Genomic DNA, 16,845 nt, shown 5'->3' on the forward strand with positions numbered 1-16,845 from the left:
TTATATACTATGAGCTATGGATTCGACTCGATAGCGAATACGATGCCTGTGAGTTGTTCACTCCACTTGTTTAACAGAGCTTAAGGATTTCTATTCTGGTTATCGAAAACAAAATAGAGCATTAAAAAGGTGGGTGAACTTCATAAAAGCACATAAAAGCCTTCAACTCGTTTTTTTTTTTTGCACTGGTTAACGGAATTTAGCAACTGTCCTTCATGTGACTCTGCAGTCTGTAACACAAGTGCATCAGTTCAACATCACCTAATACACAGGGAGGGTTTATAACAGACTCTCTGGAAGCGCTCTGGGTAACGTGTTCCTGAGTAGGTCGAATTTCATGGCGTGACACGATCTTTAGTCACATGGAAGTGGGGTATGAGTGGGGAAAGTTAACTGGAGATAAAACTGAAATTTTGAAATTAAAAGATGTGGCGCTGAGACAAACTGAGGACAGCTGAATAGAAATTGCATATTATTGTTTACATCCAAAAGTCTTTTCCCTGCAAAGTGTCTATTCTATTTAGATTTTTTTTTTGGTTTAAATGCTGCTTTATCTGAGAAAAGCAGAAAAGTGTTGTAAACGCAGCTAATGCATAAATGTTGGCACCTTTGTGTTTGACATGTCATTTGATATAAATGCACTTGATCCAAATTTCAAACATGCAGAACGTTAACAGACAAGTCATAAATGATCAAACATGTTGTGAGTCAAACGTACAGTAACGAGAAACTCTCTCTCTCAAAAAAATATTATTGAGTGTATTTAAAAAATGTGGCAAATATTCTGTGAGTGAGATCCCATTTGACCAGAGTGTGCCAGTTAAACTGAATGCTTCGTGACAGACGTGGCTAATAAGTTCCAGCTGTGTAAGTGCATGTTGAGTGTCCATAGATGGCCTCATGTACCTGCAGTGCATCACGGGAGCGCTTTCCTGATTCGGACTGTCGTTCCCGTGTGTGCGCGTGTGTGTGTGTAAATCCTCCTAAGATCCCCTAATAGCCCTGCAACTTGCTTCTTGTTGTTTAAGTGGGCGTACGTCCAGAAAAGGCCTTTTTACTTTTCTCGTGCTCTTGTAATGCAATACATTAACAATATTAACTGATATTCAGTAACAAACCAACTGCAATAACGCTGGATTGAGCGGACGTCCAGACTCGCGCATGTACATTCAGACCCATATATTTGTTAGTTAAACTAATATAGTGCTTCTGTTGAAGTGGACTGAATGCTACTGACCTGCCGTGGTGCTCGGCTCAGGCAGATGTCATATAAAAGATGCATTAAAGCTCCTTTCAAAATAACAAGGGGAAGACTGAGGGGAAAGAAACGCGAGATTAGATGAACGAGGAGGAAAAGTGCACAGCTCTCTGTTTTCTGCTAAGAAGCTGTTTCATAAATAACTCTGCAATTAGAGAAACACCGCAGCAACTAATTACTTAATTGGAAAGAGCCTTTAAAATAAAAATGAGGTCATCCGGCTTCGGGGAAATGCTAAGTTACACACCATCGGTTCTCCTCTTTGCTTTTTTTTTTTTGTACACAAATGTTGTACAAAGACAAAACCTACAGAAATACATTATTGGATTATAATAATATTGATATAATAATAACAATAATAATAAAAGACAATCTTCAATTTTCGCTTTTTTTATGTTCTTATGATTCAAGCCTTTAAACCTATATCTGAGTATATACAGTATGACTGACAGGTGGTGAATCACACAGCCTTGAAGGTTTAAATAATATAAAGAGGCTGCCCTGGGAACTACGGTCTGCCCACTTTTAAACACGTTAGAGTTGTGCAAAATTGAGTGATACGTTTGTATGATACAGTTCAGAGCAGTAAAGTTTCATGGCCAAAAGCACTACACTGCCAAAAATGTACTTTTATACAGAAATTTGTATTGATACGCAATAAGTTACTTAATAAACATGCATTTAGTGGATTTATGAAAAGACTATTGCTGCTGCGGAACTCCTATATTTTTATGCCACTGACAGAATTGCTTTGATATATATATATATGTTTGTGTGTGTGTGTGTGTGTGTGTGTATTAAATTTTGAAAAATTGTGAACTGTGAAGCAAACTTTTCAAACTCATTTCAAACTTTTTATATTGTAAAAAAAAAAAAAAAATCCAAACAGGAACCATCCTGTTTTTAGTAGGTTTATATTTGACTTAAAAATATAAAAATAAAACCTACGACATGTCCTGCAATATATATTTCTCTATATTTTTCTTTTTGTCAAAACAAGCCTTACAAAATTGGCATTAAAAAAAGTATCGCTGTAGGAGCTAGGTATGAAAATCACCAGGAATCATTAGATTCATTATTATGATGATATCTTGCTGCCAATTAGATCTGCATTGAGATTCTATAGGTATCATGATTTTTGTAAATTTCACCATTTTGTATTGCTAAGAATTTTTTTTTAATAAAATTCTTTATAAACTTCACTCCTCCTCCTTCACACACAACGCTGGACTGCTGACCTATGTGTGAATAGTTTAGAGCACACCACCTGTAGGATTTTAGAGGAATAGTAATATTTTAACCACCTCAAAAGCAAATAAATCTAAATCAGAATTATTATTTTTTAAGATCTATTTTGTCAGTGTGGCGATACATAATTTGCCACACAAAAGAATGACGGTACATCACTGAATGGGTTTTTCCCCCCGATCTCTAAAGGTATCAGTATTGCAAATTCTTCAACGGTACTCAGCCTTTTAAAAGACTACAGAAGATCAATTAAACACATTATAAACTATGGGTTAAATATTTGCTAAAAAAAAAAAAATCTGAAATGAAAGCATTGAGCTTAGTCCGACCTGACACTGTTGTTACTCCATAAAGGTGAAAAGTGCAATAAGGGCAGTCGCTATAGCCACTTGCTGAGTGACATTTAACATGTGCGCACCACGGTTACCCGCTGAGTGACCCTTCACCCCAGTGTGTCCTAAACGTGATACCCAATCATAGAGACTGCTCACCTTCCCAAGTGTGTGTGTGCTTGTGCTGCAGGACCACCGGCCGCTTTTTGATGAGGTGAGAATGAGCCCACCGCCCACACGCGGCTCATAACAGCGAGCCCTGTGGAACTCCTCTCGTTCCCAGACCATAAATACAAAAAAGTCCCTTTAGATGCCCTTACACACATTCTCATATAGCCGTTTATGCTATCGAGGCAGCCCCGCCCACCAGAGGCACAGTTGTACTGACTGTAGGTTTTTGTAAGTTTTAGGTAGTAACCCAAGACATGTGTGACAGAAGAGTGACGTTTGTCCTGCACTAGTGGGGGTTTGCACTAGTTCTTGTTTTGCACTAGTTCTTGTTTGTACTGTATACAGCTAAACCTTTTCACGTTACCCAACCAGCCTACGCTGCGACCCCAAATAATCGCTCCACCTTCTACAGTATCCATGTGGGTTACCAAGTCTCACTGAGAAAAGCAAAAGAAAAAAGCCTTAAAGGGTTAACCTTAAATTTGATTTGTGGCCCTACAGAAGTAGGTGGATGTACACCTCATACTGTATATGAGTCAAAAAAGCTTAAATGCACATTCGTTATTTTCCTATTTAGCAGAATAAATACAGTTTAAACAGGTTTTAAAAACAGGGAAGGACAAATTATGAGTTCATTAGTAGCTTGGGACAAGTGGGTTCATCAAGCTGAAACAAAAAAGAAACAAAAACCTACTCATTGTGTGCTTATATAAGGATAATATATTAATAATTACGTTATTAATGTGTATCGTCATAAGGTATTATATCACGTAGGCAACCCATGAAAAAATAAACAACAACTTGAAATCAACGACGACTCGTTGTCCATCACATGATCAGGTTGACTAAAACACGCTCTTCCCCTTCACAGATACCTTATCCACACAACCCTCTTTGGCCCCTCCCAATCAACTACGACATTCACACGGAGTCACGTGAGGTTAAAAGATTGTGCCACGTGTTGCTCTTTTTCACTGAAATCAAACAGCAGGAGAATGCGTGTGTGTGTGTGTGTGTGTGTGTGCGGTTTACTTAATCCTTAATCACCCACCATGTCTTTTTTAAAGAAGGTAGGCCAGAGGTTTAACTTTAAATGAACAGTGATGAAAAATCAATAAAAAGGTAATTGCTTGGCTTATCACTGTGCTGGGGAACAAATTGGGAGGAGAGGACGAGCGCAGTGTGAATTTGGTCGCAGCACAAGGTGCGTCCCCCTCACCCCCCTACCTCCCTCCCTCCCTTCTCTTTTCCTTCCTGGGTTCAGCAAGCCAAGAGCGGGAAAAGGTCCCCGCGTGATAATTAAATCTTCCCGCACTGATTTTCCGCCAAATTTATTTCCCCAGGGTCCCCAACTCTGATTCAGTGCTTACAGGCCAGGCATAAGTAATCGCCTCGGCGTGGGGGACTGCGGACAGGCACGGGGGGACGCAGTAATTCCGGCTGCAAGGACAAAACTAGCCTAGTAAATGATAAAATATGAATTTTAACACTAATTAGTTAAAAAGAACGGTTTAGGGAGAAAAGAATAAGCAGCTTTTTTTCATCGTCCTCCAAGTGAAGACGTTAATCAAGCCGTGTCAGAATGTTGCTTTAATAATAGAGACTTATGATCATACGAAAAACTAGCCACAGACGAAAAGCTTTAATGATATTTGTGAATTTTTTTAACTTCCAAACTGACCTGGGAATCTCACCTTCACTTGGCTGTGTAGATCACATGGTGATGATGATGATGCAACGTCTTTTTATTTCACATACAAAATTATTTTTGTTTATTGTACATAAAAAAATATTTGAGAAATATTTATTAAACATAAAAACTACAAAAAAAGATTGCCTACTTATGGGATGTCACATTTGGGTGAATAAGTCATTATAAGATATGACCTGCTGAAATGTTTAAACCGGAACGATACACGATAAAAAAATACGAGTCTGGGAATGAAGCCGCGGTTGGGCGCTGTCACTGAACGACAGGCTAATGGCTAAGGACGGCGTCTCTTGAGCAAAATGGAAAATCAATATAAGCACATTTCCTTTAAATAAAACATCACCAGGGATGCTTTCTTTTTCCATTTCAACATATCAGTGACGAAATAAGCCGACACAAATGACTGGTAGAGCGCGAGGGCATCGACTATTATTGACTTACAGATGTGCAGATGTCATTTAAACACACTCTACAATCATCAAGGCTGAACAGGTATCAGTGCAGAATCATCTCTAAACAAATCCAACCTCCTGTTTAATCAAGACAACTGTTTTTCGTTTTGCATCATGACTTCTGCTAAGTGACTGGGAAAAGTGACGTTTACCAGGTGCTGCATTTCGCCGCTTGTCCTTCACGTGGCGGCGGGAGTCGGGGTAATTAAAACGCCGAAAGCAAAGCGAGGCCCTTTGCACCCCAGGCTTTAGTGCCGGGGTCACCAGCCTGTAGATTCCAATTTGCGCCCCATTTGTATTCATGACAGGAGTGTGCTAAATATTAAACAGCACTCCACTCGGTGTTGGCTTTTGCGTCGTCAGGCTTGGGGGTCAAATAATTTGATTTTCGTGCAGATTAACGCGAGCATCGATGTCCGCTGCCTTTTGCTCGCCCACATACGAAGCCTGGCATTCATCTGCACAATTAAATTATGCTGACCCAAAACAAGCTGGATTTATTTACTTCTTTTTTTTTTTTTTTGCCATGAGGGCAATTTTATAGTTAGAAAAAGATAAAAACAGGATGCGAAGTTAAATTGAGTACAGCGGCATTAATTTAACAAAACACTCCGAATTAATCATTAGTTTCTACACTACAAAAGAATTTTTAAAAAAGCTGACAAAGCAAAACACTAAAGTCTCTAAATATACTGATTTGATTACATTTATGTCTTTGGTGCTCTGAATATCTCTTTCTCCGAGACCTTTTCCTCAGCAGGATAAGCCTCATGATGGACAACAGAGCTTGTTAGGGAAAGATGAGGTGTTAATAGGTACAGGGGGCGGGGAGAGGAAGCTGTGTGCCTCTGCTTGTGTGCGTGCGTGTGTGTGTGTGTGTGTTGAAGGTTGAGGGGCAAATCCCTTGTGAATATTTTAATGACCAGATAATTCTGGAACACAGGCACACGGAGACAGTTACACACCGGTGCCGGTGACCCGGCCGACACACAGCGTAATTAAGAAACAGTTTTCCCCTTTTGCAAGGCGAAAGAGCAGGCCACAGTGTAAAAAGCTATTATACGCCTCATTAAAATATATGATCTCGCGATTAGGCCGTGATGGGGGACAGGCCCGTGTCTTATTCCAACTCTTGACAACATTCAGCACTGGGGCGCAAACAAGGCTATGTGTAGTAGAAAGAAGGACGACTGAAACAACACAAAGGCAAGCATCTTCCAGCCACGCATGCACACACACACACACTACTATATATATTCACACAGAGTCAATATGTAAAACTTGTCTCATAACTTTTTGAGCATGAGAGTCAGGGCCGTTAAAGGTTTGACACTTATTTCCATACTGACTCCATGATAAAGAGACAGATTTAAATCCTTGTAACGTGAAATATGATATATTTAACAATCTAAAAAAGAATAAAGCGCATAACTAGAGCTTGTAAACAGAAACGCTAATGAAATTTTAATTATATACCCCCCCCCCCCCCCTCCAATCTACATCTGGATTTCTGTAAAGCTGCACCTCGACAATGTCTGTTATTCAAACTGTTATATACAAGTGAAGAAAAAAACAAGAAAAATAGTACATAGCATGGAGTTTACCTTCAAGAATACCTTCAAATTTACCCCCTACTCCTGCACAGGCTCCCTCACCACACCGAAACCATCAGCTTAAAAAGTAAATTTGCCAAAAAGTTATTGATGAAAACCTAGAGAGAAGAACAAACAAGCGCTCAGCACGGCTTTTATGTTTGTGGGTTTTTTTTGCTTCTTCTTCTTCTTTTTTTTAAGCACGGCACAGCCTTTGACACCGAGGCTAAAATCCCTTTCAAGCTCCAATAGAAAGTAGTTATGTTTAAACGACGAGCAGAAGGTGAAGTATTGATCTTCGCTGGGAGAAGTGGCCTCCTTGTTGAGGGAAGGTCAAAGCACGAAGCGCTGTTCTAATAGCGCAAACATTTCCACACTTGCACGAATCAAACGCGTCTTTTTTCGATCCGTGGCTGTCCGACAGAAACGTTCTCAGAGGAGTGGGAGGCGCGCTTTCCTCTCATTTTGTTCATTTCCACAGCTTGGCTGCAACTTTCTTGTTGTGTTGAACTCTCCCGGCCCCTGAGGGATGAGTGGGTAGACCCTGTTGGACCGGAAGAACGCGATGGCCGGACGGTTTTGCAACTTCCAGGTCGTTGGAAGTGGAGGCTGCGTGTCGCTTTGATGAGGCTCTATTTCTGTCCTTGATAAAGGTGAGAGAATGGGTGAGCCTCGAAGCACTGAGCAGGATGAATCTGTTGTTCTTAAAAAAGGAAACGAGAAAAAAAAATGAAAGAGCACTGAGCAGAGGAGTAGGGAGGAAGTCGATTCATTCCAAAAGACGATTACAGCGTGAACTTTGCTTAAGAAACCTGGGAACCTTGTGCTATAGCCTGCGGCTAAACACTTATTTAACAGTTCGGTAACGTTTCGACTAATAAAGGGGAGCGGAGATGTACAGAGCGCTGCACGTTCGTTTTATCAAATAGAAACATCATTCCATTATTCCGATTTGATAAACACTCATTACAAATAAAATTAACAAGCCATAATATCACAAACCACTCTGATTATGCTAATAAATTCTGATGTTATTCAGGGAGTGAGAACGACGTGCAGGGTGTCCTCTATTATCATATTCAGCAGGGATGCTGATGAACAGATTCATCACAGTAGACTGAGCTTTCAATACTACACTGAGACAGCTGGGATGGACATAGTGTCCAAGCGACGTTTTAGAAATTGGTTAGTTATATATTACGCTGTCAGACTTTCCTTAAGCCCTGGGAGCTCATCCCTGTACTAAACATGTACAGTAAGAGAACATGAACGCGGTATTTGGACTGAACGATTAATGTTGTTATAATCAGATTCAGCATTTGTCTTTTTTTTTTTTTTTTTTTTTTTACAGAATGAACACCACTGCCCACGCCTCAAAAGTCCCAAAAGCTAACAAAATATGCAACAAATAACGTTTCTCCTAAATCAAGATTGATGCTGTGTGTCAATCAAGGCAGGCAGGTGCAGTCACCAGGAGTTACTCAATCTTTTTCCCATTGAGGAGAAAGGATGGTACAGCAGTTGTTGACAGAGCAACACCGCTCACCTAGGGGAATATGGAAGGTCACGTAAGCGATATTGAACAATTCATCATTCCAACAGAGACATTCCTTTAATAATAATGATTTTAGGATTACATGAAACCTGATGTTATAAACTGCAGAAGTAGAAACGACCTTCGGATTCCATAACTATTGACTTAGATGGGTTACGTGCTTATGAATCTCCATGTAGACAAATACGGATTTACAGATCAACTTTGTGTCTATTAAAGCCAAATCATCAAAGCCTGTGAATCATGTGAATTCTTGATTACGATTCAATTTTTGCAGATTGTTTATTGTCTAATAAGATATATTTCTTACAGGTTTTAAAGTATTAGAAACAAATAATTTTTTTAAATAAAAAACGAAATGCTGCCTAACTTGTTTTTTTTTTTTTTCATTATTTGAATTAATGTAATTTTATTATATATTCCATCCATAGCGACAATCTCCACCCTCCCCGGCGCCAATCTTCTGCTATACGCTTCAGTCCAGTTAGTGCACTAACTGCCCATAAGCTCAAAAGAAGACAATAATGTTATACAGTACTCTTACAAGAGTATTATTTGCGGAAGATTAAAATGGGTTGCATTTGCTGTAGATTTTCAAACAGTAATTTTTTTTGCAATATGATTAACTAAAGAAATTAAAACATAAATCGATTTCAAGTCGAATCGAAATTTTGGACTGAAAACTGACCCATCGATTCAACGGATCGACTTGAATATTAAAAGAACTATAATCGATTTAATCACACACCTCCACAAATCAACGTTAGCGATGTCTATCGCTGTGCTTACTAAACATCAATACTAGCATACGTAATTAGAATATTTCCCTGCCATTCGCACCGAATTCATGATTTTGCATAATGCTCAGGATTGTTATGTGTATCATTGCATATCACATTAAGTCCACTCCTGAACGACAGGCTTGCAAGGTGACAGATTTGCACTCTTGACCTTTATCTGCTGTAATGTGTCCAAAAGGTTGACCTTTTTTTTTTTTGTAGTGTTTGTTTTACAGGAATGAAAAACACTGAACCTACATGTGTACATCTGTAATGGTTGTGGGTGTATAATGATGCAGGAAAGAATAGCATAAAATATAAAGATGCTCAAAACCCTGGGTGACCCACGCCTGCCCTCAACAACATTTACAGGTTTATTTTTTTATTTTTATCAGTCAGACGTCTGTGCATGCTGCATCACAGGGCAACGCAACACACTAACAGGAAACCAAAATATCTCTAGTCTTTCATATCTAGGAGCTCACAAACGAAGAAGAGTCAGGGAAGAGAGACTGGTTAAAAAGCATATCAGTCTCCTCTGCTGCAGAATTCTACTTGTCATTAGGAATCACATTTAGATTTGTGTAAAGCTGCTTGTTTGCTAATGTCTATTGTTAAGTCCCCTAAACAAATAAAAGAACAGAATAGAAAACTCCATAATTTCTGAAGGTCATTTATTATCAAACCATCCTGCAAGCTTGCATAAAATACAAAACATATTGAAGGGATCATTCACTGTAAAAAAAAAAATACATGTACAGTATATTATATAGATATACTGTATAAAAAACAGACACGCTGCAAACTGCATTGTCTTGCCTGCAGCAGCGATTCGAAATCCTTCTCTAGACCGGGTCACATGGAAATTTGATGAAAAGCTTTCAGCTGTTTTTGGGCCTCTGTGCGATGTTGCTTGATCAGGAGTTTTATCACAATAGGCACCACATGGTTACTTGGTTTTGGGTTGGATATAAAAGAGAGGGGTTACAGTATTAAATCATCAGTTGAATATCACATACACCAACAACGCTACCAAACTAATCACCACAATGGCCAGGGTAAGCAACGTGTCTTAATATTTAAAAATATATGCGTTTTTTATTTTAAAGCAGACATCTTTTCTTGCACATGACGAAATGAAGCCTTTTGCCCAAACAGGTCATCTTTTACGAGGACAAGAACTTCATGGGCCGCTCTTATGAATGCAGCAGTGACTGCTCCGACATGTCCTCCTACCTGAGCCGCTGTCACTCGTGCAGGGTGGAGAGTGGCTGCTGGATGGTGTACGATCGCCCCAACTTCATGGGAAACCAGTTTTTCATCAGGAGGGGCGAGTACCCCGACTACATGAGCACGTGGGACTGGGGCAACAACTGCATCAGGTCCTGCCGCATGATCCCCATGGTATGATAATAACATTATACTATGCATATAAAATAGTAGCTATATATCTGACCAGTCACATCTATTTTTGGATTCCTGGTGCAATAGGAGCCATTTTGATACCATGTTTATTACAGTATCATATACGGTTTCTGAGATATAGCTAGTGGGAGTTTGTTTACAAGGAATGCATAAAAAAATTGTCAAATGTGTCAAAATCCTGGGCCTCTAAGTGCCGCAGTGGTAAAGTGCTCGCCCTTTCATCCGGGGATTGCAAGTTTGATTCCTGGGTGATGCTGTAACCTCTCGCAGCCGGAGGTCTAGAGAGAGCTGATTGGCCGAGCTCTCTCAGAGGGGCGGTATGAGGGGTGCTTAGTGCTCCCAAATTAATTAACGCTCTACAGCCAATCAGGGGCGTCTGTTCTCCGAGTGTGTTACGCCACTCCCAACTGTGCGTGAGCATTTCGAAAAGATATGGTCGGCTGGCGTCATGTGAAGGAAACACATGATAGTCTTCGGTCCTCCCGACTGAGTGGTAGTAGTAGCTTAATGTGGGAGCCCCCTAGTGACGAGGAGGAAATGGACAACTAAAATAGGGAAAAAATCTGAAGAAAAAAAGTGTCAAAATATTTAGAATATTTAAATGAGGATTCCATGACATAATAAGAAAGCTCCCTATCGCTTTAATGAAGTGCTTTACAACAATGTTTAGAATTAAAACGTTCCCAATTCCATTAAATAATCAGGAAGATACAGTATTTACCAACTGATCTTTGCTGAAATGGAAAATTTGACACATTCCACCTGCAATCTATTGTCCATAGTGCAAAACTAACCTGTGCGATGTAATACCTGACTTTTGATGCACAAAAAACAGTCCCCCCCCCCCCACTCCAATGGCTCCCAACTCCAATCTTTCTTACAACAGTACAGGGGCTCCTACAGAATGAGGATCTATGAGAAGGAGAACTACATGGGCCAGATGTTGGACATAAGTGACGACTGCGACTCCATCAAGGATCGCTACCGCTGGTCCGGCGGATGCCACTCATGCCACGTGACGGACGGCCACTGGCTCATGTACGAGCAGCCCCACTACAGAGGCAGGATGTGGTACTTTAGACCCGGAGAGTACCGCAGCTTCAGGGACTTCGGCAACATGAACTTCAAGAGTGTGAGGCGCATCATTGACTGCTGGTATTAAATAAAAAAATATATAATAATATATACTTGCTGTATTGTTTCCACCATGTGAAATGAAAGCAATTTTGAATAAAAATGTCAGACAAATAATTAAACATTTTGTCCTTAGTTTTGTTTTTTGTATAATACTTGTACAACACAGTTTAAAGACCTGAAGTGCCCTTTTTTTTTTTAACAATAGTGTAAAAAAGAAATTGTTAAACTCTTTAATTCTGCTATTTAAACAACTATGGTTAGTTTTGGCAACTGTATTAATCCATCATGAGTTCGGTGGCGCTGCCTCTCAAAAATATGAAGCCAAACTTTTTAACTTGATGGTTACGATTGACTCTTGTCTCATGATTGAGAAAATAATATATCATGGCATATTTTCTCATGTGGCATCCCACAACAGATGGCTGTAGCCTCATCTGAATTCTGACTCATGATCTCCAAAAAGTAAGACACGTGCTTTTCTTTCGTGCCACTCGAGTGCTTTAAAGCAGGGTTGAGGTTGTCGTATTTGTGAAATGTTCATAATGTTCCCTCATATTTGTTAACACCCAGAAATAAACCCAATTTTTAGCTTAAAAAAAAAAAAAAGCATTTACAAAAACCATACCCTTGTAACACTAGCATTACGGAATGCAACGATTACATTGTTATAGAGAATTTAAGCGTTCCACTGTTGCGAATTATGTTTGCGAGTTATTAGTTTCTGAGCCTCCATAAACTCGTGTTTGTGTAGGCTGTGTTGTGCTATTTTACTCAATGTCCTACAGCAAATAAGCAGCCAGTAATATAATGGATGAAGAGAAAAGCCGGCGCTCAATACATCCCATGGTAATACACAACAACACACACACAAAAGCATGGTAAAGAAAAAATGATTAATTCATTTCTTGGCAAAAGGTCAAACTACAAGTCTTTTTCCCCCCCCTCCCATATACAGATAAACACTATATAGGGGGCTTACCAGACATGAATTTATTTAATCACAGAATAAACAAGGCTGTGAAGATCAATATCTGACAACTAAGCACACACTTAGACCCCTGTTAGATCCAATCAGAGATCTTATTACACCTTATAGATGTGAGTTAGATTTTTAATCCTAGACATACATAAGCCACGCACTTTGACTTCTAGATTATCATGAAGCCTTACACACACACACACACACACACACACACACACACACACACACACACACACACACACACACACACACACACACACACACAGGAGCATGCACAAATATACACACAAACATCTCCATACATATTCAGAAACATGCACGCACCAGAGGCGGATGATAATCAGGCCATCACAGATTTCATTTTCTCATTCAGCGATGCCCTGCACCACATCCGGACTTAATTTCATTATGGAATCTGAAGGCTTTTATTGCACCTATCACGTTTTGGTGCTCTCCTGCAAATTGCTCCTGACTTCATTTGAATGTGTGTGTTGAGATGATGAGGAGGGGAGACATGGAATATCTAGTATCTGCACAACCCAGCACTTTTCTTCTAATAAAATCTGTTTTTACGTGTGTATTTCGAATGCATCTGTGACAGATTGCTTCCATACTGCTTGGAAATATTTATCCTTACACTATAAACTACTACTATATCTTTACCCTCATTGGACCAACCCGTGTTCCCCTGGCAGGTCCTACATACCAAAAAATACAACATATTCCATAGTGCATATACAAATACAGTACATACACATTTTACTGCATGGTTCATTACTTACAGCAAATCCTTAATTTGGAGAAAATATCTGGTGCAGCATAAATGCACCATTTTAATCTGTTTGAACTGAACTGTGGAACCACTAAACCATTTTTTACTCAGTGTGGTCTGTTTAAGCTGAAAACACTGTGATTAACCTTGGGTGTAGAATAAAGCGACCGGTCCGAGAGTATCTTGTTTCTTCCCTAAATCATCCGAAACGCATGAACTAATTCAGAAGAAATTTTGCATCCTAAATTGGGCCACAAGATGCAAATAAGCTAAAGTGTTTAGTACAGTTGTAGAAATGCAAAAATTTCATGTGTGTATACTAGATATTTGGTCTGAGAAACAGAGAAAATAAATCCTGCATATGATGTACAAGGGTGTTATTTATAGTAGATTTAGTACTGAAGCATTTACTAAGTCTACTTATCCCATATTTACACGTTAACTACAAGTTAACTATTTCAATTATTACCATTTAACTGTTTCTATTCAACATACAAATTTAATTCGAGTCGAGTTCTTTGAGCGAAAAATTTGTATTGTAATACAAATTTTCCCATAAGAAATAATGAAAATGCAGATAATCTGTTCCAGCTTTAAAAATACTACCAATACTTCAAACAAACATTTGAAAAATCACATCACTTTTAAATGCATGCTGAAGGCAACGTTGGTATCGTGGGTTGACTCTTTCGGAGAAAAAAAAAGGGAGAATTCCTTGGCCAAGGTACTACCAAGCTACTTTACTTAAATACAGTACTTTACTTACTATATTAAATTTTTTACTTCTACTCTACATTTCTTTTTTATGAGAAACCTGTACTTTTACTTACTGCATTTTAAACAGAGATTCAGTACTTTTAAGACGACCATCACAATTTTTTACATGGTCACTGACACTATAGCATGACTGGAAAGGACAGGAACTAAACAATTCCACCAATCTTAGTTTACAGAAATAACTGACAGGTCATTTTGAAAGCGCAAGATATCCTATCCATAACGTCCATTACCTAAAAACTCCTCTCCGCCCAGCTACTGTATGTATAAACCAACCAGTTAAATCGTTTAAATTTAACTTCTTTTTTTTTTAAATGACATACATCTTTTATCTCTTGTAAAGCATACTGTACAAGGTGTCAGGAACTAATAAAGCATCTAATAAACTGTTTATTTATTTATCAAACTTATTCATTATGAATTTTTACTTTCACCCTTTTTAGATTTCTTCAGAAAAGTAATCTCTACTAAGCTTGCACATTTGTGTTATCAACAGCATCAACTTCAATTGTGTTTAAAATACTGTTTATCAGTGATTCAAGCAGTTAAATATCCAGAAAAATCTGTACCTATAGTACATTTTAGAGCACATATGTAGCTCAGTGGTTAAGGCATTGTACGACGGTTCCCAAATGCCTAAATGTAAACATATATTTTTTGAACACGAGAAATCATGGACATGGACACTTTATCAGACATAGGGACATAATCATAACTGCTGCTGCCACTCACCCATATGCATTATTATGGTTCATTATAACATCACTACACATCTCTACATATTTCCACTTCATATTTTCCCTTGCACATTGTTTGACTTTTTGTATATTTTATTCTTTCATTTTCATTTGTATTATTCAATTTTATTTTCATTCTTATTTTCTATCTACTGTATTTTATTCTTATTTTTATATTTGCAAACTTCCAATTCATTTTAGTGTGTATCAGATTTAACCACCTTATACTTCATTTTTATTTTTCAAATAAAATACGAATATGATTTTGAAGTGCTTGCTCACTGTTCATGTGGTTGGTTGATGTTTATGATTTCTACACATACCCTGCAAAGGTGTTACTACCTTTCTGACCTGTGAATGTAAGAATTTCTTAAGTGAGCTTCCAACCAAAATGCGAGTGAACCGGAAATATCGATTTGAATTTTAATTCCTGTTCGGCAAACAGGTGTGTGTGTGTGTGAAAGCACTGTTTGGCTCACCTTCCTCTTTGATCTTCTTCGCTTCCTCCTCTTTCTTTTCCTTTGCTTTCAGTGCCTCGTCTGTTTTAGCTAAAAATGGGAATAAGAAAAGAAGAAGAAGAAGAAGAAAAGTACGGTCAAGTTTGGACAAGCATTTACGACATTGACATTCACTACATAATTCATTTCTGTATTGAACCGACTGATTATTTTTTTAATGGCATAATAACCACAGATTTAGTGCGAATAGACACATTTACTGTGAGTTGTCAAATATTTGCCTACTAAAGTGCTCTTCAGTGTCATTTGAAGTGGTGTACATATTTCCTTCCAAGCACCTCTTCATTTTTTTTCTCCCCGCCGCTCACATCAAAAGCTTTTTTTGTCGGTGCCCTAATTAAAAGCTTAAGAGCAATCCCAACGCTGAGGAGCTGCTTTTGTGTACGAATCTTTTAGCAATTCATTTAGGCTGTTGACTCTGCTTTCCTCCGAATAATAAAGATGTTAGAGGAGATTAAGAAATATAGCGGGGAGTGTGGCAGGACTATCAATACAGCCTGTAAATTAATTACGCCTCTGTTCCTGCACATCATTTATTCCTCGACGCTCGTGTCTCCCAAGTGCAATTCGGTTTTATTGCTATTTTACTCGCTGATGAGTGCGGCTACGCAAAATCGAGTCCCTTATATCATTACCTTCAATGAGTTTCAACTTTTTAAATAAAGAGGGAGTGAAAGGAGGAAAACAAGCGCGCTGCACGGTTATTACGGAATCCTGATAGAAGTTAACCGCGCTTGTGTACGCTTAGTAGAAATTTAACTGGATAACAAGATCGAGGGTGATTGGATTAGGAAAAGGCGCATTTGTGGGTGTGTTAGAGTGTGTCAATGTCAAAGGGAGATTAAGCTCTAAGGTCGTCCTCGTGACGAGCTCGTACATACATGAAGCGAGAATAAGCGAGTTGATAAGTGAGGCTACGCTGTCAAAGAACAACGATGTGATGCTTTTAACCCTCTAACACGTGAACAAGCTCGCACACAAGTCAAAACTGATAAATACATATATAGACTGAGCTCGACTTTTTTTTTTTTTTTAAACAGCATTCTCTCTATTTTTTTTCCCTCTCTGCACTGTGCTTGGGGCAGTGGTGCAATATCAAACTGTTTGTCCGTCTCTCGTCTCTGCTGGGCCTCGCGGGACATCTGCCCCCACAAACAAAGAGGGAAAAAAAAAAAGCATCAGTGCCTATCTTCATTGTGCTGAATACACCAGTACAAATCTCTGTTTTACCCCTATGGATCATCTCATACTCACACACACACAGCATCCAAACAATCTGACATTAACACAATGAACAACAATGCAGTGTGTGGATGTGAACGTATGCTCACTCACTCACACACTTGTGCACACCAGGGGCCCGTGTGCACAGGATAAATTTAAGTCTATATTTATGCAT

General features: G+C 38.9%; 2 protein-coding genes across 2 annotated transcripts in view; one reads left to right on the forward strand and one right to left on the reverse strand.

Annotated features, from left to right (window-relative positions):
* The window catches only part of rsrc1 (arginine/serine-rich coiled-coil 1), a 144,129-nt gene that overhangs the window by 14,087 nt on the left and 113,197 nt on the right, over window positions 1-16,845 (reverse strand). Inside the window, exon 7 of the mRNA XM_053486607.1 lies at window positions 15,408-15,476. Coding sequence (XP_053342582.1) covers window positions 15,408-15,476 — 69 coding nt within the window. The remainder of the gene's footprint in view (window positions 1-15,407; window positions 15,477-16,845) is intronic.
* LOC128513017 (gamma-crystallin M2-like) lies at window positions 10,148-11,685 on the forward strand. Its single transcript, XM_053486608.1, has 3 exons — window positions 10,148-10,156; window positions 10,257-10,502; window positions 11,410-11,685. Exons 1-3 carry the CDS (start codon window positions 10,148-10,150, stop codon window positions 11,683-11,685), a joined length of 531 nt encoding a protein of 176 aa, XP_053342583.1.

This window comes from Clarias gariepinus, chromosome 25 (assembly GCF_024256425.1).
Source record: "Clarias gariepinus isolate MV-2021 ecotype Netherlands chromosome 25, CGAR_prim_01v2, whole genome shotgun sequence".
NCBI lineage: Eukaryota > Metazoa > Chordata > Actinopteri > Siluriformes > Clariidae > Clarias > Clarias gariepinus.

Coding starts and splice junctions, on each gene's coding strand:
- LOC128513017 (XM_053486608.1), top strand. Junction 10,503..11,409: donor CCTGCCGCATGATCCCCATG/GTATGATAATAA, acceptor TTCTTACAACAG/TACAGGGGCTCCTACAGAAT.